General features: G+C 37.6%; 1 protein-coding gene across 13 annotated transcripts in view; it reads left to right on the forward strand.

Annotated features, from left to right (window-relative positions):
* The window catches only part of CEP112 (centrosomal protein 112), a 549,518-nt gene that overhangs the window by 50,443 nt on the left and 473,782 nt on the right, over positions 1–25,293 (forward strand). For 9 of the 13 annotated variants that reach the window (XM_073005103.1, XM_073005106.1, XM_073005112.1 and 6 more), the window contains exons 5-6: positions 7,763–7,856; positions 10,716–10,793. In XM_073005103.1, coding sequence (XP_072861204.1) covers positions 7,763–7,856; positions 10,716–10,793 — 172 coding nt within the window. The remainder of the gene's footprint in view (positions 1–7,762; positions 7,857–10,715; positions 10,794–25,293) is intronic. The other 4 variants (XM_073005107.1, XM_073005108.1, XM_073005109.1 and 1 more) reach the window with 2 other exon arrangements.

Here is a 25,293-nt window from a genome sequence, read left to right on the forward strand (position 1 = left end):
CTTTAGGGTTTTCTGCATATATGATTATGTCATCTGCAAATAGAAACCATTTTCCTTTTTACTTTCTGATTTGGATGCTTTTTTCTTGCCTGACTACTCTGGCTAGGACTTCTGTACTGTTTAATAGGTGGTGAGAGTGAGCCTTCTTGCCTTGTTCTTGATCTTAGAGGAAAAGCTTTTTTAGCTTTTCACTGTCTGAGTATTGTGCTAGGTATGGGCTTTGTCATATATGCATTTTGTTATTTTGATGTACATTCCTTCTGTACTTAATTTATTGAGTTTTTAATCATAAAAGAATGTTGAATTTTGTCATACTCTTTCTGCATTGATCCAAATGATCGTATAATCTCTGTTCTTCATTCTGTTAATGTGGGGTGTCACATTTATTGTTTAGCATATATTGTACCATCCTGGCATCTTAGGGATAAATCCCACTTGATTATGGTGTATGATTCTTTTAATGTGCCATGAAATTCAGTTTGCTAGTATTTTGTTGAGGATTTTTGCATCTATGTTCTTCAGGTATATTGGCTTGTAATTTTCCTTTATTGTAGTGTCTTTGTCTGGTTTTGGTATCAGGGTAATGCTGGCTTTGTAAAATGAATTTGGGAGTATTCCCTCTTCTTCAGTGTTTTGAATGAGTTTGAGGAGGATTGGCATTACTTCTCAAATGTTTGGTGGAATTCACCAGTGAAGTCATCTGGTTCTGGGCTTTTCTTGGTTGGGAGATTTTTAATTACTGATTCAGTTTCCTTACTAATTATTGGTCTGTTCATATTTTCTATTCTTCATGATTCAATCTCGGTAGGTTTTGCATTTCAAGTAATTTGTTCATCTCATCTGGGTTATCCAATACATTGGCATACTGTTGCTCATAGTACTTTCTTACAGTTCTTTTTATTACTTTTTTTTTTTTCTTGAGATAGGTTCTCGCTCTGTCACCCAGCCTGGAGCACAGTGGTGCAATCACTGCTCACTGCAGCCTTGACTTCTTGGGCTGAACCAATTCTACCTCATCCTCCCAAGTAGCTGGGACCTCAGGTGTGTGCCACCACATCCAGCTAATTTTTTTTATTTTTTATTTTTGTAGAAATGAGGCTCACAGTGTTGCTGAGGCTGGTCATGTACTCCTGGGCTCCAGCAATCCTCCTGCCTTAGCCTCCCAAAGTGTTGGGATTACAGGAATGAGCCATTGCACCCAGTCATTCTTTTTATTTCTGTTAGATTGAGTGTAATGTCTTATCTTTCATTTCTGATTTTAGTTGTTTAGTCTTCTCTCCTTTTTTCTTATTCTGTGTAGCCAAAGGTTTTCCAACTTTGTTGATCATTTCAATTAATCAACTTCAATTTCAGTTAATCAACTCTTAGTTTCATTTTCTGTTTTGTTTTTCTATTTTCTGTTTTATTCCTGCTCTAATCCTTACTATTAATATTTACTTCGATCTGCTGGCTTTGAGTTAGTTTGTTCTTTTTTTAGTTCCTTAAGGTGTACATCTAGGTTGTTGATTTGAGTTTTTTTTCTTTTTTAATGTAACCTTTTACAGTTGTAAATTTTCCTCTTAGCACTGCTTTCACTGAATCCTACACAGTTTGGTGTGTTGCGTCTTTGTTTTCATTTGTCTCAAGATATTTTCTAATTTCCTTTGTTTTCCTTTCCTATTTGACTCATTGGTTGATGAGAATTTGTTGTTTAATTTTCACACATTTGTGGACTTTAATACATCATTTCGTTAATTGCTTTCTGTTATATAGTTCCTTTTGTTCATTTCTTCCTTATATTTCTTTGTGATTTGATGATTTTTGTTGTTGTAGTTTCCTTTGATTCCTTTTCTTTATGTTTTGTGTACCTACTATATTTAAAAAATTTATGTTACCATAAGGCTTACATAAATCATCTTATAGTTGTAACAACCTATTTTAAGCTGATAACTTCGATTGTATTAAAACATTCAATACTTTTTACTCACTCACACACTTTATGTTATTAATGTCCCAATTTTCACCTTTTAATATTCTGTATTCATTAACAAATTATTGTGTGATATGAAACCATCCAAGTTGTCCCATAAAATGGATGTTTATTTTTTTTTGAATAAACACAGAAATTAACCCTCCCAGTCTTAACACTCGAGAAAGTTAACGTTTGTCTTAATTGAGGTCCTTTCTCTGGAAACCAACCATCAGTTATCCCAGATAGTATCAAGGAACTGAAACTTACCAGATCACGGCATCTAGACAACGTTATGCCAGACCCCTCACCTATCATGATTGCCTAACCAACCACCTGCTTCCTGTTGACGAACTCCTCTTCCTTACCATTCCCTAATTCCTATTTTCCCCCATGTAGTTATATTTCTTCCCTGCTATATAAACTAATTTTAGTTGGGCGAGGAGATGGATTTGATACTGATCTCCCATCTCCTTGGCTGCACTGCCCAAATAAAGCCTTATTCCCTAGCAATACTCATTGTCTCATTGATTGGCTTTATATACGGTGAGCAATGGGACCTAGACTGGACCCCTGGTGTTTCGGTAACAGTTACAGTTATTTTTAAGACTTTCATCTTTTAATTTTTATATTAAAGTTTAATGAACCACTATTACATCAATAGAGTAATCTGTATTTTATATATAATTACTTTTATCAGTGAGTTTCATATTTTCATGTGTTTTCATGCTACTAACTAGTGTCCTTTCATTTCAACTTGAAGAACTCCCTTTAGAATTTCTTTTAAGTCAAGTGTAGTGGTGATGAACTCCTTCAACTTTTGTTTGTCTGGAACCATATCGCTCTTTCATTTTTAAAGGACAGACTTGCAGGGTATATCATAATATCCTTGATTGGCAGTTTTTCTCTTTCAGTACTTTGAATATATCATCCCATTCTCTCCTGGCCTATAAAGTTTCTGTTGAAAAATCCTTTGCCAGTTTTATGAGTTTCCTTTGTATGTAATGAGTTGCTTTTCTCTCTTTGATTTCAAAATTCTTTTTTTCTCTTTGACATTTGGCAATTTGATTATAATGTGTCCTGGTGTAGATCTCTTTACATTCAACCTACTTGGTATTCTTTGAGCTTCATAAATCTGGATGTCCATTTTTCTCCTCAGATTAGTTCTTTAAATAAGCTTACTGCTTTTCCCTCTCTTCTCTTTCTCTGACTTTAGTAATATGTAAATTGGCCTGCTTGATAGTGTCTCATAAGTTTCCTATGTTTTCTTCAGTCTTTCAAAAAATATTTTTGCTCTGTGGAATGTATAATTTCAAATGTCCTGTCTTTGAGTTTACTGATTCTTTCTTGTACTTGATCAAGGCTGCTGTTGAGCCCCTCTAGATAAGTTTTTAGTTCAAGTTATTGTATTCTTCAGCCCTCAGATTTTTCTCTTTAAAAATATTTTGTTTGTTAAAATACTCATTTTGTTTGTGCATAATTTATCCTAAGCTTATTGAAATTTTGATTATGGTTATTTTTAATTCTTATCAGCTAATCCATTTACCTTCATTTTTTTAGGGTTGGTTTCTGGAGATTTATTTCGTTCCTTTCTTTGGGCCATTTTTATTTTCCTTGATCCTTTTTATTAATGTGTACATATTTGAAAAATAGCCACTTCCCCCAGTCTTTATGGACTGGCTTTGTACAGGGGCAAACCTTCAAGAATTGGCCTGAGTAGAGATTCTGGGGTCCTCATAAACTTTTTCTGTGGATATGTGTTCTCTGGACTTCCGTGTGTGAATTTCTAAGTAGTGGGATTTGCTAGTTTCTGTTTTTAGGAGATCATAATCTCTTGTTCCTTCTTATTCTGTGTCATGTACTATGGGCCTTCTGAAGCTAGTAGCACACTGGCTCAATCCTTTTTTGGTTATTACTTGCTCTTTTATTTTCAGCTGCCCCTAGGCACTTAGTTTATGCTGTATCCCACCAGTGCTTCAAGACAGATGAGACAGAAACCAGTTCCTTGGGCAGTCCCCCAAGAGTCTGAATGTTGGATGTATGCTTTAGTCTTCTCTTTCCCTCCCCAGGGAGAAGCTGTGGACCATGAGCTTTTCTAATTGTGTTATGCTGAGCCAGGGGTAGGAGCTCTGGCCGTGATTGCTTACCAGTTCAAACCACCACCTTCGTTCTCAGTGGTACCCAGGCATTTAGAGAATGCCAGTTCTGTGAGTACCTGCAGAATCCGGTCCCTTAGGCAGCCCCTTCCAAAAGCCAGAGTGTTGGACAGATGCTTCAATTTTTTCCTTCCTCAGGGAGAAGCTAGGATTGGGGGTTTCCACCTGCTAGTTCTGAGCTGGTGGAAGGGACTATGGTCAGTTACTGCATACTAGTCCAAACTGGAGGCTTTGTTCTCAGCAGTTCCCAACATGGGACCCTTTCCTTTCAGAGCTAAGATTCAGGCAAGACAGCAACAAGTCCCTTAAGTAACCTTGCTTATGGCACAAGAGGATTCCACAAATTTTCCTACTGGCTTCAGTGTGGTTGGTTTTATCCTTGCCTGGGGTACAGGAGCCTCTCATCTGGTCTCTGGATGTCTCACAAAGGGAATTTTGGTCCATGTATTATTGTTGAATTTATGTGTCCATTGAGAGAAGGAGAGTCTTGCTGACATCACCCCGTAAAGTAATTTTCTTTTACAGGAGGACATTTGATTGGTCTTCCTTTAGCCTTTATATCTTTATACGTATAATATCATTCCTTATTTCTTTATATGTAAGATAAGTTAATAGGGATAAGTTAATATTTTTCTAGTATTAAGAATCAGCATTGATACTTAGTGTTTGTGAATTCCTGTTGAAATATTTTCTCATTAGGAAAAAGTGAACAGGAAAATTTATATTCGCCTAGTTTTACGGCTTAAGAGTAGTAAAGGGCATGTCAGGGAATATTACAAATGTACTGAATTTTTTCTTTCCATGTTGGTTTTGGCATCCTGAAATTAACTGAGGCACAATACCCCTTTTCTGCTTGGCACAAGTACCATATTATGAGCTCACTGTGATCAGGTCCCCTGTATCAATTGTAGGCTGTCCTTATAAGCACCAGGACTTGCTATTCTGTGTGGCATGTGGCACCTGTTATTCACAAAAACGCTTTTAGGGTTGAACTTTTCTCCCACTTTCTGTTTCGCTGTTCACCCTGACCACCAGCGCCATCACTGAATTTCAGCCTTTGTGCTTACTTAGAGTTTAAGTTGTTTCCAGCTGGAGACAGTCTCATGGCAGAAAATGAAATTTCTGTACCTAATGTCCTGTTTTTCTTGTGCCAGCCAGATTTTAACAAATACTGACCTTCTTCAGTTGGCTCAAATGCCTTCACAAGAAGCTGGCTTCTGCAATGATTCTCCATTACTTGGCCTTCATTGGAGCACGTATTAGGGGTAACATAATAAATTTAGTTAATAATAATGGACATGTTTTAATTGGAAGTAGGGCTATTCAATTTGTATTTGTAATGAGTTTGGAGACCAAGAGAGCAATTTGGACTACAGATATAGATTTTGTAAGCAAAACTTCTTATTATTTGAAAAATTAATACATTGGATCATCCAGAGAAAACTTGTAAAATGAAAATAAATTAGTTTAGACACAGAACTTTGGGATCACAGCATGTATGGGATGGACAAAGAAAGCTAGTGAAGGTTACTGTGAAGGAGATCTCTGAATGATAGGATGAGAACCACGGAAAAATGATTTTTGTTTGTTCATTTGTTTTTAGACAGGGTCTCACTCTGTCACCCAGCCTGGAGTGCAGTGGAACAATCACAGCTCCCTGTAGCCTCAATCTCCTGCTGGCCTCAAGTGATCCTCCTACCTCAGCATCCCAAGTAGCTGGGACCACAGGCATGCACCACCAAGCCCGACTGACTACTTTTTTTCACATGTTGCCCAGGCTGGTGCCAAACTCCTGAGCTTGAGCAATAGGCCCACCTTGGCCTCCCAAAGTGCTGGGATTAGGTGTGTGCTACTGCATCTGGCCAGAAGAGTGGTTTTATGGAGACATTTAATGCAGCATCTTTAAACTACTGTCTCTAATGTTGTAGTGAGATCAACTAAATTAAGGACAGGTTATGACTCATTTGCTTGAGTGTCTAGGAGACTGTTGATGACCTTACTTATAGCACTTTTGGGATGAATGCAAGTCATATTGTAGTTGATTGAAAATATATGACAGGTTAGAGCATGGCCCCAATAACATTTTTGAAAATTTATCGTGAGGGTAAAAAGGTTGGTACAGAAGGACAGCTACAAGTGATTTAAGAGGGTGTGTTGTTTTATGTATGCAACCCTGTGCAATAAATAGATAAATATTTCAGGCTTCTTTTTAAATTAGTATTTTTTATGAGAAGAATTTTAATATTTAAGCATTTTTCAATTTTTAAGTATAGATCTTTTTATGATTATTTAATCTATTCTTAAAGAAGAATAGGCCACTGCTTAGTATGACATATCAGGTTACCTCTCCTCATAGAGTTTTAAATGCTTATATCAGCTGATGCACATTGACTGGTAAAATTATACTCAAAATATTAACTTTGCCCATTTTTCTCATTTGCTTTTAACTATTTGGATGTTTTTGATACTGAATGGGTTATGAAAAATAAACAGCTCTCTTTAAAACAGCTTTTTCAGCCATTTTACATTACTTATTAACTCGTCTAAGGAATGTTATTCTATCAGTTTTAATTACAAAATACATTGATTTTAATATTGTCTTTTGAATTAGTATTCTGTCTTTTGGAAATACTTAGTGTAGGTCACAGTTTGTGAAGGAAATCCTGATATGGTTTGTGGTTGAATGTTAGTGACTTTAGTCTATTGTATATTGGTTATTTTCCATTTCATATATCTTGAAGCCGTTGTTCAGAGAATAGGTGTTCATAATTATGGAACTTTCATTGAAGTGGTTTGAATAAAATCATATAAGAGAGACTCCAGGCTAAAGGAGGCTATTTAAAAATGTATTTTATATGATATTTATATGAGAGAAGTCTTTCTGATGAAGTCCATTTAAACTGGTTTCCTACTTAGCCTGCATTTCACATTTTACCTAAATTAACAGGGCGTGTTTTTAAATAGAAGACTTTGATATACCTGTGGTTTCTGACATGCTTTCAAATTAATTGAAACTTTAAACTACGTGAAGATTTTGTTATTTTATATATTGTAAGGCTTCATGTTGATGTGGAACATGAATCCAACCAAGTTTGCTGACCCTGAAACAATGTTCTTCCCATAGAATATATGCTTCGTTTTCTCTCTTTTTACACTTGGGAAAAGGGGAAAGGAGGAGAAAAGATTTAAATGCAGGGGATTTATTTTAGTGTGACTTAAAAACAGCATTTGCATAAGCAAGTCTGTGGCATTTATGTAACCTCTTATAATTTAAATGAAATGAAATATGATACATAAAAAGGTTATTATTTGTATTTCTTTTTTTTTTTAATGTGGAACATCTTTTTTTGTGTTGTTGTTGTTGTTGTTGTTGTTGTTGTTTGAGATGGAGTCTCGCACTGTCTCCCAGGCTGGAGTGCAGTGGCACAATCTCAGCTCACTGCAACCTGTGCCTCCCAGGCTCAAGCGATTCTCCTTGCCTCAGCTTCCCAAGTAGCTGGGATCATAAGTGCTTGCCACCATGCCCAGCTATGGAACATCATTGTTAATACAAACTATCATCTCATTTCCAAGGAAAAAAAAAATGGTAATCCTAGATTCTAATACTTTGTGTCCTCTGAATTCTCCAAATTGTGATTTGATTATTTTGGTCTCTTAGCAGGGAACAGTACACTGGGAAGCTCCGAATGAGATCACATTCTATGAGTCCAACTCACAGAGAAGATGGACAAAATATTACCCCAAAGATTTGTGTAAGATTAGATTTTACTTTTGTTTGGTTTTTGCTTGTTGCTTTAAAATAGCTGAACAAAGTTTTAATTTCACTTGTTGAAGTGCCAATGATTGGCTTCAAAATGGAATAAAGTTGGATGATTCTGGTGAACATCCTGATGTCAAAGAAAGTGGGGTGTTTGGTATATAGCGTAGTATCCCTTCTACTTCCTCAATGATTCTGAGGTGTTATATTCATCAGTCTGTTGTTTCTCCTGTGTAACAAAGAATGACATTTTCCCTTTATTCAGAGTATATATGGAAATAATTGTATACCTGGTAATCATAAAATTAAGAAGAAATTGGTATTGTAGTGAAGTAGGGAACACTGCTTTTCTAATGAAGGTAAACTGTATATATCTTGAAATAAGACTGTCTGTCTTGCATCTATTTATTCAACATAGATTTGGTTTGGACAAGGTGCTAATGAGCACTCCAGTTAGCTTTTTTTTTTTTTTTTTTTTTTTTTTTTTTTTTGAGATGGAGTCTCACTGTTGCCCAGGCTGGAGTGCAGTGGTGCAATCTTGGCTCACTGCAACCTCTGCCTTCCAGGTTCAAGCTATTCTCCTGCCTCAGCCTCCCAAGTAGCTGAGACTACAGACATGCGCCACCACGCCTGGCTAATTTTTGTATCTTTAGTAGAGACAGGGTTTCACCATGTTGGCCAGGGTGGTATTGAACTCCTGACCTCAAGTGATCCTTCTGCCTGCCTCAGTCTCCCAAAGTGTTGGGATTACAGGCCTGAGCCACTGCGCCCGGACCCAGTTAGCTTTGAAAAGAGAAACACTGTGCCTGCTTATTCCAGTCTTATTGCCTAACTCTGGCTGTCTTGAGTTACGTGACTTTTCGTTACAAGAGAAAGCATGTATAACGCATGACTGTTTTAGCACATGGCACTATAAACATAACTCACTGCATTTTATCCAGTGATAATTTGGAATTAAAAAATATAAAGGGCAGCACATTTTCAGTAGTGATAAACTACAATCATTTTATTTACTCAGAATAAGCAAGGCAGGTACATTTTCTTATTTAAGAAATTCTTGTTCATGAAAAAGCATACAAAAAGCAGAGGACCACTAGTAGAAATGATAATGAATTTTAATATAGTTTTATAAATAATAATAATGCAATATTTTATTGAAAAGAAATGTAAGAAACTCAGTAAAATATGAAGAACATTTTAGTGCATTTAAAAAAATTACTTCATATTAATTTAAATGATCATAGATATAAATAGGTACATTTGTTAGCAATTAAGCTTTCTAAAAGCATGAGAATGCTGTATCAACAAATCTAATTTCAAATATTCTTTCTGGGCTGGAAACTAGCCATTCTCTTCCACAGACTTACCTTTCTAAGTTTTTAGGGTTTTCTGGTCATAGTCAATTTCTGGGCACAGATCTTAGGCTGTCTCTAGTTCATTATAGTTTTAATCTGGGCTGATAAATGTGTAATACAGAAATTATACAGGAGGGAAAAAAAGCATGGAATCGTTATGTTTTAAAAAGTAAAGAATCACCATAATTGTGTGTGTGTGTGTGTGTTTTTTTTTTTTTTTTTTTTGAGATGCAGTCTCGCTCTATCGCCCAGGCTGGAGTGCAGTGGCATGATCTTGGCTCACTGCAAGCTCCACCTCCTGGGTTCACACCATTCTCCTGCCTCAGCCTCCCGAGTAGCTGGGGCTACAGGCGCCCGCCACCACGTCTGGCTAATTTTTTGTGTTTTTAGTAGAGACAGGGTTTCACCGTGTTAGCCAGGATAGTCTCGATCTCCTGACCTTGTGATCTGCCCACCTCGGCTTCCCAAAGTGCTGGGATTACAGGCGTGAGCCACCGCACCTGGCCATAATTGTGTTTTTATGATGTGAGTCCAAAGATTATTTATATTCAGTGTATGAGTGAGAATTAATTTAAGAACAAAGAGCTTCTTGGATATAAGCACAAAACTTCCTGTTAACTAATTTTTATGAGAATAATTCATCTTTTCACATCGCCCCTCCCCCGCACAACACACTTTAAAGCTACTGTGGTATACCACAATCAAAACTTTTTGTAAAAGAACTTAAAGAGAAGAGCCTGGGTTTATTTTTTCATCTTTTACTTTTTGAAATCTAGTTACTGTGTGAATATATTTTTAAGGCAGCTCATAGCCCTAAGCTGCTGTACTAGTCATTATTTAGAACTGAGAACCAGGCCGGGCGCGGTGGCTCACGCTTGTAATCCCAGCACTTTGGGAGGCCGAGGCAGGTGGATCACCTGAGGTCGGGAGTTCAAGACCAGCCTGACCAACATGGAGAAACCCCGTCTCTACTAAAAATACAAAATTAGTCGGGGTGGTGGCACATGCCTGTAATCCCAGCTACTCGGAAGACTGAGGCAAGAGAATCGCTTGAACCTGGGAGGCGGAGGTTGAGGTGAGCCGAGATCGCCCCATTGCACTCCAGCCTGGGCAAAAAGAGTGAAACTCTGTCTCAAAAAAAAAAAAAAGAACTGAGAACCCTAGTTCAGTTGTAACCCAATCCTTTCCTCTGAGGGCAATACAGCATTACCAGACAAGCACACAAAACTCTCATGGCGCTGAATGACATGTATTTTGTCCTTTTTTTCTCTCTCCCTTCCCCCCTCTTTCTCTTCTTTTCCTCCCTCCCTTTCCCTGCTTTCCCTTCTTTCCTCTCTTCCTTTCTTCCTTCTTTCCTTCCTCCCTTCTTTCCTGTCCTTCCTCTTTGTTTCCCCTTTTATCTCTTCTATCTTTTCCTCTTTTATCTCTTTCATCTTTTCCTCTTTTATTTCTTCCTTCTTTTCTCCCTCTCCTCTTCCTTTTTCCCTTTTGTATTTCAGGAAGTTTATTCGAAAAAGTCTCCTGTTTCTTTGGATGATAGTGACATTGAAGCTCGCCTTAATAGTTGGAATCTTGGGGTAAAAAAAAGTATTTGCTTTATGTACATATAGATGTGTCAAAGTCATATTGTATGTGGATAATATCTGAACTAATTTGATTTTATTCAGTGAACGTTGGATGTTAGACATTTGTTACTGTGTGGCCTTGAGAAAGGCTTAAGTATAGGAAATAAATAACATTCTGAACAAACATAAAATAGTCCCTGTCCCCAACAAGCTAACTTTCTTATGTGTGAAATAAGAGATATACATATAAAATAGTTAAGTAACAATAATAATTTATGATAGTATATGGTAGAATACCAAGATGAGTTATGTGAGTCACCCGAAGTGGAGGGGAGGGAAGGGAGAACTTGAAGCAACACAGCCATTTGGATTAAAAACACTCAAGGGGACCCCATGGATGAGCAGCTGTTACGGACAGCAGTTTATAGAGGCTGTGGGTCAAGAAGGTATTTGGAGAGGTAGAGAGGTGGGAATTGGTGGCAGAAATAGGCACTAAGAATGACGTGGTGGAGTAAGTGAGCTGTCATGATTGGGTGTTTAGAATTTATGTATGGAATCTGTGAGCACTGTGTCAGCCTGCATTACATTGGAGCTTTGAATGCTAAATTGAGAAGTTTAGCTTTTAAATTTTAGGCAATATTGAGCCCTGGCTTTTTTTTCCTCATTTCACTTTACATATATGCTAACTGTTTAAATGCTTTTAGGAAACAACAAAAAGTGCTTAAAATGATTTTAGAATATGTTTTATTGTAAAAATAATTTGTAGTTTGAAAAATGTAGAAAAATCAGAGGAATAAAAATCAACAGAGACCTGTGTTAACATTTTGTTATATAACATATCTTTTCCTCCCTTTTTTTCTGTGTGTTTTTATAAGATTCAATAAAATTTTATTATAAATACTATCTTATATGCAATTTAACATTTTATATGAGTTTGTAAGAACTCTATATAAAAGACTGTGAATGGTAGCATTTATTTTTCTTTTGGATGGATATTCCATAAGCTTTTTAAGTGTTCTGCTATTTTTGGACATCTGAGTTGCTCCCAGTTTGTTTAACACAAGTAATTTTGCAGTAAAATTCCTTGTACGAGTCTTTTTATACATATTTGGTTACTTTCTTAGCTTACATTACATCTTTGGTACATCTTTTGGTACAAGGTTTATACCAATTTCAACCAGCAGTATCAGTTGTCCATTTTCTTCACCAGCAGTATATCAGTTGTCCATTTTCCACCTATTCACTGACATTAGGGATTGTTATTTCAAAAAACTTAAAACCTTTCTACTAATAATGGTCTTTAATGAAAGCAGTGCTTTAGGGAAATTGACTTGGTGGGATTATGAAAGTTCTACTGGATATGAGTAGAAATGGAGAAAAGGTCCTGATTATCTTTTAGGTCTTTTTTTTCTCTTTCTCTTTCTTTCTTTCTTTCTTTCTTTCTTTCTTTCTTTCTTTCTTTCTTTCTTTCTTTCTTTCAGACAGAGTCTTCCTGTGTTGCACAGGCTGGAGTGCAGTGGTGCTATCGTGGCTCACTGCAACCTCTGCCTCCCGGGTTCAAGCAATCCTCCTGCCTCAGCCTCCCATGTAGCTGGGATTACAGGTGCGTGCCACCATGCCTGGCTAATTTTTGTATTTGTAGTAGAGATGGGGATTTCACCATGTTGGTCAGGCTGGTCTCGAACTCCTGACCCTCAGGTGATCTGCCCACGTCAGCCTCCCAGAGTACTGGGATTACAAGCATGAGCCACTGCGCCTGGCTGTTTAGGTCTTATAGTGGACTCCATTTTAGCATGATTGCCGGGAGGAGGGAAAAGTAAAAAGGAAAAACTTTTGAGAGTAAAATGTGCTAAGTGACTGATCGAAAGACTGAACTGAAGGGCACCTAAAGGCTTGGTTTTGAGAAATGGAAATGTTGGCCTTTCGTCAGTTAATTGACTGTCAGATGAGGGCGGACCCATTTTAAAGGTTTTAATTTAGATAGTGGAGTTGAAAACTGGTAAGGTTTAATGGGGTAGTTCAAGGCCTAGAGTTTCTTGAGAGTCAAGAGCTGGAGTTATATGTTGGAGTCACACTGTTTGAGAAGGCAGCTGCGCCCAGAAACTAGAACAGCTCTAGTCTTTGGAGAGCTCGGAGAGTCAGGAGGTCTGGGTGGAGAGCAGAGTGAGGGAGGATGCCTGGCTCGTGGAATGGGCACAGTTAGAAGGTTGGGAAATGGATAGGAAATTAAAGTAATGTGGACCTCCTATTAATTTTGGGAGTTTTCTAGAGAAAGAGAGAAGTAGAATTGATGAAAGGAGGATAATAAATCAAAAGAAAAACGTTTTCATGTTTTAAGGTGCAGGGGAAGTTGCCATTGGAGGGAAGTCCTGTTACCAGTGTGGGAGAAGAGCACAGGAAATCGTTCAGAAAGACAAATTCCTTTTGCCAGAGAGCAACATCAAAGTGGAAAAGAAAATTCTGGAGCTATCCTTTTAAACTTGCCTTTTCCCTTAGCCACTTGAACCATGATATACATTACTTAGCACATAGAGTACTTTTCACGGTTGTTTAACTGTTCTGAGAATTAAATCTTTCTTGGTATAATAAAATTAAAATATAACATTTAAGATATTGTGAGGTAATACCTTAGAAGTAGGTCTGTCTAGGGTTTTGTTTCACATTTTTATTGTTCAAAGAATACAATAACAGTGTAAAATATACAAGTCTTGCATTTTTATGTATTTCTACCATATAGGCATTAATCAGGCTGAGCTATATCTCTTTATTACAGTAGAATAATTTAAGTATCCAACTTATTAGAAAGCTTAGATTTTGCTTTGATTTTAGTTTTGTATGAGACTGCGTGACTGGCTTTTTTCTTTCTCCTCTGAGTGATCCATTAGGAGCTAGAGTTAATGTTTGTGCTCTGGACTACGGATACATTTCTTATATTACTGGTGTTCTTGTCAGCACCTTCATTCTGATGCATTAGATGTTGTAGAATTTGAATTGTCTAGTTTTTGTTAAAAAATCAAAATTTCCCCAAATATGTTCTTTATTTTCCCAGAAATCAAAATCCCAAATATATTCTTTATTTTCCCAGGAGTATTTTAGTATTTTTTTCTAGGAATACATAATTCAAGTAGAGCTTTATTTATTAAAAACTAGCAATGATATTTTTCTCTTGTATTTTTTCTTAATATTTAACCTTTTCAACATTTAGTTTTTGTGACGCTTTCTTGCTTTCTCAATATATTTTATACCTATTTCGTGTCTGACTCTCTAAGTCACAAGCTGAAAGGTTGTGCTGTGGGTATTCGCTATTTGTAAGTTCATCTGAGTACTTGCATGGATGGAGGCTTTGGAACATTCTCCCTTTAGTGACTCATGGATCATTGTGAAACACTCTATGTGTACCCATTTGAAAAAAAAAACTTAAAAAAATATGTCTTATTTGGTTTTTCAAGTTTTAGATTCTATTATTTATTTTGTGATTAATATAATATCTTAAGATCTATGTCAGGAATATTGGAAGTTTTTGATGTTGACTAGGAATTATTTGTAGCTTCCTTTTTAAAGTGCTGTAGTTTTAAGGTAGCAGGAAAAAGTCCTAAGTATGTTCATTCTGGTTTCTAGAATGTGCTTGTGAATTTTCTTTGATAAGTGAGGCGTATAATATTAACATTCAATGAAAATCACAATCATGAAACAAGTTCCCTTTGAATTTAAATCCCTTTATCTACTTTATAGGTATAGAAATGGATGGGAAACATTAGCTTGCTGACACAATTGAAACCTGCCATTGAATGAAGCTTTTAAATTGAATCACTAAAAATCATGGTCATTACTGACTGATGGTTTAAAAGAAAAATGACCATACATAGAAAGACCAACTTTTATCCTAAGAAAATTATGTTATTGTTACTCTTGTGTGGTAATTGAATTGATAATATTTTCTTTGCAATTCTAATTATACATAGATTTGTAGTCTTTGTTATTTTTTCCTTTTCCTCCTTTCTCTTTTCTTTTTTTTTTTCTCTTCTTTTTTTCTTTTCCTCTTCTTCATGGGTCTTTATTATAATTTACTTAAGGTACAGAGAGGGGAAATATGTTGTGTTCATTAACGAGGTACTTTGTGGTATGATTAGTTGGGACAGTTCTCATTAAGTAAGCATGTAATTTCAGCTGTCTTATCTAGTTTTATTTTAGGCAATTTCATGGTTTTTTTCATGTAGGTTAGAAACCTGCCCCTTTTCTTTTCTTTTTTCTCCTTTTCTTTTCTTTTCTTTTGAGACAGGGTCTTGCTCTGTCACCCAGGCTAAAGTGCAGTGGCAAGACCATAGCTCACTGCAGCCTTGAACTCATGGATTCAAGTGATCCTCTTGCCTCAGCCTCTTGAGTAGCTGGTGGTGCACACCACCATGCCTGACTCCTGTCCATTTCATACTACACAATGGTCTTGGAGAGAAACTGAGCTGAACATTCCGGTATTTTAGGCTTCTCATTCAGCTGTAGTTTTCCACAAATGAGTGAAAGTGTCAGATTTTGAGACTAGGACAAAGTTACCCGAATGAAGAAGAGTTATGAGAGTGGTTTACGTAAAAAATTAATACTTTGATAAGACAAATTCTCTTTGTCTTTCTCTAGAGTATAAAAATATCTGGAAGTATCTACTCAAAATAGTAACTGATAATTCCACATGGTAAAATATAAGCGCTTATTTTCTTAACATTTTAAGTGTTTTTAAAAAATATTAAGTATTTATTATTCATAAAAAACAAAGCCATAACAGTATTTATAGCATTTTCCCCAAAGCTTGCATTTGGGGAGTGTAACTATATTCAGAGTTTTATTTGAGAAGTTGACATTTATTTGTTTTAAAAGTGAATGTAAACTTCTGGCCATGAGTAAATCTATTACAGCCAGGTTCTCCCACAACCAAGAATTCTGGACAAAATACAGAAAGCAAACCACCTGGGGACTCTGAAAAGTCAATAATAACAGGCCGATTGAGAGGGAAGTTGGACTCTGAAGAATCACTGATACAGTGGAAGGAAGTTTCCTGGTTTTCTGTTTGTGTTTTTTTCTTCCTTAACTCCCAACTTTGACTCCATGGTGGGCCAAATTGAGGGACTGTGTAGCAGGCGTGGATGGCAGAAACTTACAGAGCAGTCCGTCTTTTTGGCCAGAGAAGTGGGAGAATGGAAGAATGTGAAGGGATTTTTTTTTTTTTTTTTTTTTTTTTTTTTTTTAAATTTCCTGGCCCTGCCTCTACACCAGCCCCAGTGGAAAAACTATGCTATTGTGGTCTCAGGGCAGCAGTTAGCGCCCATCTGTTTGGATAGATCAACAGATAAAAGAAACCTCTGTTCATGCAAAGAATTGGGAGGAACATTTTATATACAATTTTTTTCCTGTGTCTTTTCGCTTGCGATTATACTTTGCTCTGAGAGTGGGCCTAGTCCATGGAACTGTGAATAGTGCAGTGAGGTTCCTTCAGAGTTTGGAGGTATGCAGGGAAATCCAGGAATGGGAAGAGTGGGAGAAGGGGATTGCTAGTTCTGTGGATGAACCAATACAAGTTCCAGCCTTTCTCCAAGGTGGACACATGTGGAACATACCCCCCAAATCATAGTCTCATAGAAGTCTTAGAGAACTGAATTGTGATATAAACTATTGCCCTAGTCCCAGACCACACCAAGTGGTACATGTGAGGGGCAGACTCAAATGACATAGTAAAGACTTCAAACTTGGAACTGACACCAGAGCTTCTGTCTGTAGAAGGAGAGATGGAATTTGCAGACTGATCTGAAGGCAGTTGATTGTCCCCCTGAGACAAACAAACAAGCATCACCATTTTTCAGAACCTCACAATATAATTATAATGATTAAGATGATAATTTTTCAGATCATAGAGAATTAAATTGGAGATTGGCAACAAATTATTTGAGAAATCCACAAAGATTTAGAAATTAACACACATCTGAATAATCCAGGGGTAAAAGAAAAAATCTTAAGGGAAATGAGAAAACATTTTAAGTGACAACACAGCATATCTAAATGTGTGGGATGTAGCCAAAGTAGGTTTCACTGGGAAATTTACAGCATGAAATACTTACTTTAGAAAAGAAGAGGGGGGTTCTATTTCTAGAATGGTAGCATGAGGAGCTCCACAGATGTGCTCCGTAGCAAAACAAGCATCATTGGTAATTGGTAATTAAAAGTCTCTGGAAATTGTCCTAAAGGCATAGAGCAAATGAAGACATTTATTCAAGAAAATCAACTACAGCTTGGTAAGAACAGCAAGAGTTTTTGGCACGTGAACCACAACTTGCTTTCACTTTTCCCCTGTTCCTCCTCAAGCTCAGCTTCGCAGAAATTCCATTCCCAGTGGGTGTGGCAAAGAAGATGAAGTTTCTCTCCCCTCAGCTCCCAATCGAGGGATACAGTATCGTATTGGGAGGGGCATGCTGCTAAATTTCTTATCCCTTTGAAGTCTGAGTGGAGGTGGCTAAATTCCTCGTGAGTGAAGCTTAGTGGTTGAGGGAGAGGGCTGTCTTCCTCCACTCAGCCAAGACTGATACGGCAGAAGCTCTACCCCAGACACAGTAGGCCAAGAATACTGTGGCCTTGATTGTCTTTACCTCGACTTGTTCATAGGATAGAGATTTCACTCCAGGAGTCGCAAACCGGGAACAAGAAAGCTCCCTCTGCACAGTGCCTAGTGTAGTAGCTCAGAGATTTTTGCACAGGGGGAGAGGAAGTCTGAAGATCAGTGAGATAAGCAGCTCTCCTCCAAGAAATGGACTAATGGAAACAGTGTGGGGAAGTTCAAGCCTAAGGATGCTCTAGAAAACAATGGAGATTTTAGTGGTCAACAGATAAGAGGAGTCTGGTAGTTCCTACTAATTAACAGCAATAAGCTAAACCACAGGCTAGTACATTCACCAGAGAGAACCAGGGACAGAGACAGCTAAGAAGAGTCCTCCTGGGGTCAGAACAATTCTCAGAGACTACCTCAGCATCTATCCCTGCCTGAATTTAATTGAATCAGGCTATGGAGCAATTTATGACCCAGGGTATTGTTGAAAATAATAGAACAAATGGCCAGCAATTAGTAGACATAAGAGCTGGGTGTGATACCAAATTAGATATATAGTTTAATAAAATGATAAGGGGAAAAAACAGTTAGAGGATCCCTGCTGAATCCACTGTCATCACAGGTGATTGTGTGCATGCCCAAGGCTGCATGCACTGAGGGGTGACTCCAAAGTCTTCACACTGTGGGAGAAATATACTTTATGAAATAGTCTAGCCAAGCCACTAATCAAATAAACAAACGAAAACAACTAAAGTTACTCATGGAGAGGGGAATCAGTGTCCAAAGTTGCTACATTGTATTACCTAAAATGTCCAGTTTTCAAGAAAAAAAATTACAAGACATGCAAAGAAACAGGAACATATAGCCCTTATACAGAGAAAAATTATGGAACAGAAATGGCCTGTGAGAGGGCCGAGAGACCAGATTTAACAAACAAAGACTTCAAAATAGCCATTAGAAATGTGTTCAAAGAACTAAAGGAAACGATGTTTAAAGAAGTAAAGAAAGCTGTGATGGGCCGGGCGTGGTGGCTCATGCCTATAATCCCAGCACTTTGGGAGGCTGAGGCGGGCCGATCACAAGGTCAAGAGATCAAGACCATCCTGGCTAACATAGTGAAACCCCATCTCTACTAAAAATACTGGGACACACTGGTAGTCCCAGCTACTCGGGAAACTGAGGCAGGAGGATCACTTAAACCTGGGAAGTGGAGGTTGTAGACAGCCGAGATCGCACCACTGCACTCCAGCCTTGGCGACAGAGTGAGATTCCATCTCAAAAACAAAAACAAAAACAAAAAACAGAAAGTTGTGATGACCATATCTCATCAAATACAGAATATCCTAAAGAGATTTAAATTATAAAAAAGAACCAGAGCTGGGCACAGTGGCATGCACCTATAGTTCCAGCTCCTCAGGAGGCAGAGGAGGAAGGATTGCTTGAGCCCAGGAGTTTGAGGCTGTAGTGTGCTGTGATCATATCTGCGAATAGCCACTGTACTCCAGCCTGGGCAACATGGTGAGAACCCCATTGCTAAAAACAAAAAGCAAAAAAAAAAAGCAGATGGAAATTACAGTGTTAAACAGTATAACCGAAGTGAAAAATTCACTATAGGGGCTCAGCAATAGATTTGAACTGGCAGAAGATTCAGTGACTTGAAGATAGATTGATAGAGATTATGCAGGCCAAAGAAGAGAGAAAAAAGAATGCAGAAAAATGAACATTGCCTTGGGTAAATGTGGGATACCATTAAGTGCACCAACATATGTGTAATGGGTGTACCAGAACAAGAGAAGACAAAGGAGCAGAAAATATGTTTGAAGAACAATTGGCTGCAAAATTTCTGATTTGATGAGAAACATCAATTTGCACATCCAAAAAGCTCAAAGCACTTCAAGTTTAAATATAAAGAGTCACACCTAGCAACAGTACTAAAATTGCTGAGAAACAAAGAGAAAATCTTTTTTTTTTTTTTTTTTTTTTTTTTTTTTTTTTTTTTTGAGATGAAGCATTGCTTTTGTTGCCCAGGCTAGAGTGCAATGGCACGATCTCAGCTCACTGCAACTTCTGCCTCCCAGGTTCAAGCAATTCTCCTGTGTCAGCCTCCCGAGTAGCTGGGATTACATACAGGCAGGCGCCACCACGCCCGACTAATTGTTTGTATTTTTAGTAGAGATGGGGTTTCACCATGTTGGTCAGACTGGTCTCAAACTCCTGACCTCAGGTGATCCCCCCGCCTCGGCCTCCCAAAGTGCTGGGATTACAGGCATGAGCCACCGCACCCGGCTGACAAAGAGAAAATCTTGAAAGCACCAAGAGAGAAAAGAAGAAAGTTCTAAATTACAAATCTAAGTCCCCATCTAAAGAAACTGGTGAAAGAACAAGTTAAACCCAAAGTAAGCAAATGAAGGAAATAATAAAGATTACAGTAGAAATCAATGAAATTGAACACAAAAAAGTAATAAAGAAAATCAGTGAAACCAAAAGCTTGATTTTTAAGTGATGAATGGAATCAATGAACTTTTAGCCAGACTGACAAAGAATGAAAAGAAGAATGGATTTGCTAGTATCAAGAATGAAAGAGGAGATATCATTACAGACACTGTAGACACTCAAAGTATAATAAGAGATTACTGCGAGCAACTCTATGGGCATAAATTTGACACTGTAGATGAAAGGGAAAAAGTCCTTGAGCAACACAGACTACCAAAATTAAGATGAAATAGATAACCTGAATAGTCCTATAGCTATTAAATAAATATAATTTGTATTTTAAAACCTCCCAACAGGCCGGGTGCAGTGGCTCACGCCTGTAATTCTAGCACTTTGGGAGGCCAAGGTGGGCGGATGACCTGAGGCCAGGAGTTCGAGACCAGCCTGGCCAACATGGTAAAACTTTGTCTCTACTAAAAATACAAAAATTAGCTGGGTGTGGTGGCATATGCCTGTAGTCCTAGCTGCATGGGAGGCTGAAGCAGGAGAATTGCCTGAACCCAGGAGGTGGAGGTTGCAATGAGCTGAGATCGTGCCACTGTACTCCAGCCTGGGCGATGGAGTGAGACTCCATCTCAAAAACAAAAACAAAAGCCTCCCAACAAAGCAAACTTGAGGGCTGCATGGTGTCACTGACAAATTTAATTGAACAATTAAGGGAGAAATAATACCAACTCTATACCATCCTCACCAGAAGAGGGAACACTTTCCAGCTCATGTTGTGAGGTCAGTTTCATCTTAGGGAGATATTCACATATCTGGCAAATACCTTTATCCAGAATATATAAAGATTCTAAAACCTCAACAATAAGAAAACAACCTAATTAAAAGATGGGACAAAAGATACTGTGATCAGACACCACTACACACCTATTACAGTGGTGAAAACAAAGACCTGACAATGCAAAATGCTGGCGAGGATGAGAAGCAACTGGAACCCTCACCTCTTGCTGCAAAATATTACTTGGAAAACAGTTGGCACTTAAAAAAAATTAAAACGCATTTATCACATGACCCAGCAATCTCACTCCTAAGTATTTACTCAAGTGTGATGAAAGTCTGTGTTCACACAGAAACCTTATATGCAAGTATTGATAACAGCTCTCTGTCTCCTCTTTTTTAGTAATTGTTCAAAACTGCAAATAGTCCTAAATGCCTCTCAACTGGAGACTGGATACACAAATTATATGTGCATCTATACAATGGAATACTTTTTAGTAATGTAAAGGACTCAATTATCAAATCACACAAAAAAGTGGATGAATTTCTAATATATTATATTGAATGAAAAGGCTAAATTGAATGAAAGTAGACTAAAAAGGCTGTTTTTTTTTTTTTAATTGCATTTATATGGTATTGTGGAAATGGTAAAACTATAAGGATGGACAACAGGTTAGTAGTTTCTAGGTGTCGAGCTAGAATTTGGCTACAAGGGTATAAATGGCACTAGGGATTTTTATTTTATTATAAGTTCCAGGGTACATGTGCAGGATGTGCAAGTTTGTTATATATGTGTGCCATGGTGGTTTGCTGCACCTACTAACCCAACACTTAAGCCCAGCGTGTATTAGCTCTTTTTTCTAATGCTCTCCCCACAACCCTCTAGCCTCCCCCGACAGGCCCCAGCGTGTGCTGTTCCCTTCCCTGTGTCCATGTATTCTCACTGTTCAGCTTCCCCCGACAGGCCCCAGCGTGTGCTGTTCCCTTCCCTGTGTCCATGTATTCTCACTGTTCAGCTTCCCCCGACAGGCCCCAGCGTGTGCTGTTCCCTTCCCTGTGTCCATGTATTCTCACTGTTCAGCTTCCACTAATAAGTGAGAACATGTGCTGTTTGGTTTTCCATTCCTGTGTTAGTTTACTGAGGACGCTGGCTTCCAGCTTTGTCCATGTCCCTGCAAAGGACATGATCTTTTTTCTTTTTATGGCTGCACAGTATTCCCTGGTATATATGTAACACATTTACTTTATCCAATCTATCATTGATGGGCATCTGAGTTGGTTCCATGTCTTTGCTATTGTGAATAAGAACTAGGGATTTTTTTTTTTTTTGGTTTGATGGAACTATTTTGTTTTTTTAAAATTTTTAATTATGGATACATATTAGTTCATATTTATGGGGACGTGATATTTTGATACAAGCATACCATGTGTTATAATCAAATGAGAGTTATTTCGATATCATTTACCTCAAACATTTACCATTTCTTTGTGTTAGGAATATTTCAATGCCATTTTTCAGTTATTTTGAAGTATACAGTAAGTTATTGTTAACTATAGTTACCCTACCATGCTACTGAACAGTAGATTTTATTCCTTCTATCTAGCTATATTTTCGTACCCATTTGCCAGCCCCTATTTAACCCTCATTCCCCACTATCCCTCCCAGCTTCTGGTAACCATCATTCTATTTTATACCTCCATGAGTTCATTTTATTTTTTATAGCTGGCACATTAGCACATATGAGTGAGAACATGTGATATTTGTCTTCTGTGCTTGCCTTATTTCATTTAACATAATGTCCTCCAGTTCTATTCATGTTGTTGCAAATGACAGTATTTCATTCTTATGGCTAAATAATACTCAATTGTGTATATATACCACGTTTTCTTTATCCATTTATCCTTTGATGGGCAATTAGATTGATTCCATATCTTGGCTACTGTGAATAGTGTTGCAGTAAACATGTGAGTTTACCATACATGCAATAATCTGTCCCATGTTTATTACAGCACTGTTAGATATCTCTTCCATATACTGATTTCCTTTCTTTCGGATGTAGACCCAGCATTGGGATTGATGGATCTTATGGTAGTTCTATTTGTATTTTTTAGAAACTGCCATACTGTTCTCCATAGTGGCCGTGCTAATTTACATTCCCACCACCAGTGTCTAGGCGCTCCCCTTTCTCCACATCCTCGCCAGCATTCTTTATTGCCTGTCATTTTGATACAAGCCATTTTTAACTGATGTGAGATGGTATCTTACTGTGGTTTTGATGTGCATTTCTTTTATGATTAATGATTTGAGTATTTTTTTCATATACCTGCTGGCCATTTGTATGTCTTCTTCTGAAAAGTGTCTATTGAGATCTACCCATTTAAAAATGAGGGTTTCCCCCCCCCCATTAAGTTGTGTGAACTCTTTATATATTTTGGTCATTGATCCCATGTCAGATGCTTAGTTTGCAAATATCTTCCATTTTGTGGGTTGTCTCTTCACTTTGTTCATTGTTTCCTTTGCTGTGCAGAAGCTTTTTAGCTTGATGTGGCCCATCTGTCCATTTTTGCTTTGGCTGCTTGTGCTTTTGAGGTCTTGCTCAAATAATCTTTGCAGAGACCAATGTCCTGGAGTGTTTTCCCCAACAGAACTGTTTTCATTGTATTTTGCTGGTTATAGCACTGTACGCTTTTGTCAAAGCTCACAGAGCCATGGAGTGAATTTAAATTTAAAAAATGAAAAAAGGTAATATATTCTGTTCTTTCCATGAGGAGTCAGCCATGAGCAACATTTTATTTTTTTTGTCTTGTGTTTTATTTATTGTTTTAAAGAAAAAGAAAGAAATTATTTGTGCTCCTGACCTGCAAGGATATATTCTATTTATAGCTACAGCTAACGATGGGTAAAAGAGCTGAAGCCTATCAGAGTGACTAATAATTTCTCTTTTTCTATGTAGTATGTTTCCTTTTAAAAACCATGATTCACCTAGAGTTATCTTTTTGAAAGAACTAAAAAAATTTTGAGGCTGGGTGGGGTGGCTCACACCTGTAATCCCAGCACTTTGGGAGGTTGAGGTGGGCAGATCATGAGGTCAAGAGATCCAGACCATTCTGGCCAACATGGTGAAACCCCATCTCTACTAAAAATACAAAAATTAGCTGGGATGGTGGCATGTACTTGTAGTTCCAGCTACTTGGGAGGCTGAGGCAGGAGAATTGCTTGAACCCGGGAGGCGGAGGCTGCAGTGAGCCGAGATCGCGCCACTGCTTTCCAGCCTGGCAACAGAGCAAGACTCTGTCTCAAAAAATAAATTCATTAATTTAAAAAAAAAGGAGATTGGAGAAATTACTGTGCTTCATATATTATTTTTAAAATGGTATGGCAGTTTCTAAAAGTGAATACAAGGTATGGTTCCGGAAGAAAGACCAACTGAAAAAATGGGATATGGATTTATAGACTCTTCAGATAGTCATGGGATAGTTATAAAACTGATTCAATTGGGGCATAAAGAAATTCTAATTAAATGAGTTCATTTAAATAAAGCTAGACAGTAACATCAAAAAGATAGTTCCCTTTCCATGTTTTCACCTGAAAGCTTAAAATGAAGTACACACTCCTGAATAGCTTTGTGTAAAAACAGTAATGAAAATCAAGTGCAGACTAAAATAAATAATGGTAAAATTTGACAAAGCATTCTGTGATGTGCCCAAAGTGATAACTGAGGATCAAAGATCCCTTATTTAATTTAATCAATTAAAAAAACAAACCAAGCCAAAATTTTAAAAAAGCATACAAGAAACAATCAAAATTTCCCCCAAAGCATTAGAACTAATCAATGCAACAGAAGCTGGATCTTTGCAAAGAACAATAAAACAGAAAACTTTATGGTGTCTTCAGTGTGATCTAGAAACGAGAGAGGACAAAAAAGAACAATGTTAATTATTGAAAAGAGATCATAATGGTAGATACAGAGCTCTCACAATTATAGGTAAGCACTGTATCTGCTGATATTATGAATCGGTGTGTAAGGAACATTACAAATTTCAAGGAAAAGTTGGTAAATACTTTTTTCATTACTTACCCTTCCCTTGTCTTGTAGCTGGGTCAATTTTTTTCTAACCCTCTGCTGGGTCAAAATTTTCTTCCTCTGTTCTTCCTGCAAGAAATGTGGGAAGCCTGGCCGTTGTACTCAGTGTGGCCTTCATTTTGGGGCTGATTGAGACCTGCTTTAACCTTCATTTCGGGGCTTGTTGAGGGCAGCTGTCACATTAGCCCCAAAATGAAGGCCACACTGAGTACAATGGCCAGGCTTCTCACATTTCTGTTACCCAAGCTGGAGTGCAGTGGCGTGATCTCGGCTCACTGCAGCCTCTGCCTCCCAGGTTTAAGTGATTCTCCTACTTCAGCTTCCTGAGTAGCTAGGATTATAGGTGTCCGCCACCATGCCCAGCTAATTTTTATACTTTTAGTAGAGACAGGGTTTTGCCATGTTGGCCAGGCTGGTCTCGAACTCCTGATCTCAGATGATCCATCTGCCTTGGCCTCCTAAAGTATTGGATTACAGGCATGAGCCACTGCGCCTGTCCAGGTAATTTTCTTTTTTTTTTTGTAATTAAAAAAAGTGACCATTCTTGAGAGTAGTTAGTGACAATGTATTGTGTAGTTTTATTATGTGTTTTCCTGATGACTAATAAAGTTAGGTGCACTTTAATATGTTT

The sequence above is a fragment of the Chlorocebus sabaeus genome, chromosome 16 (assembly GCF_047675955.1).
Source record: "Chlorocebus sabaeus isolate Y175 chromosome 16, mChlSab1.0.hap1, whole genome shotgun sequence".
NCBI lineage: Eukaryota > Metazoa > Chordata > Mammalia > Primates > Cercopithecidae > Chlorocebus > Chlorocebus sabaeus.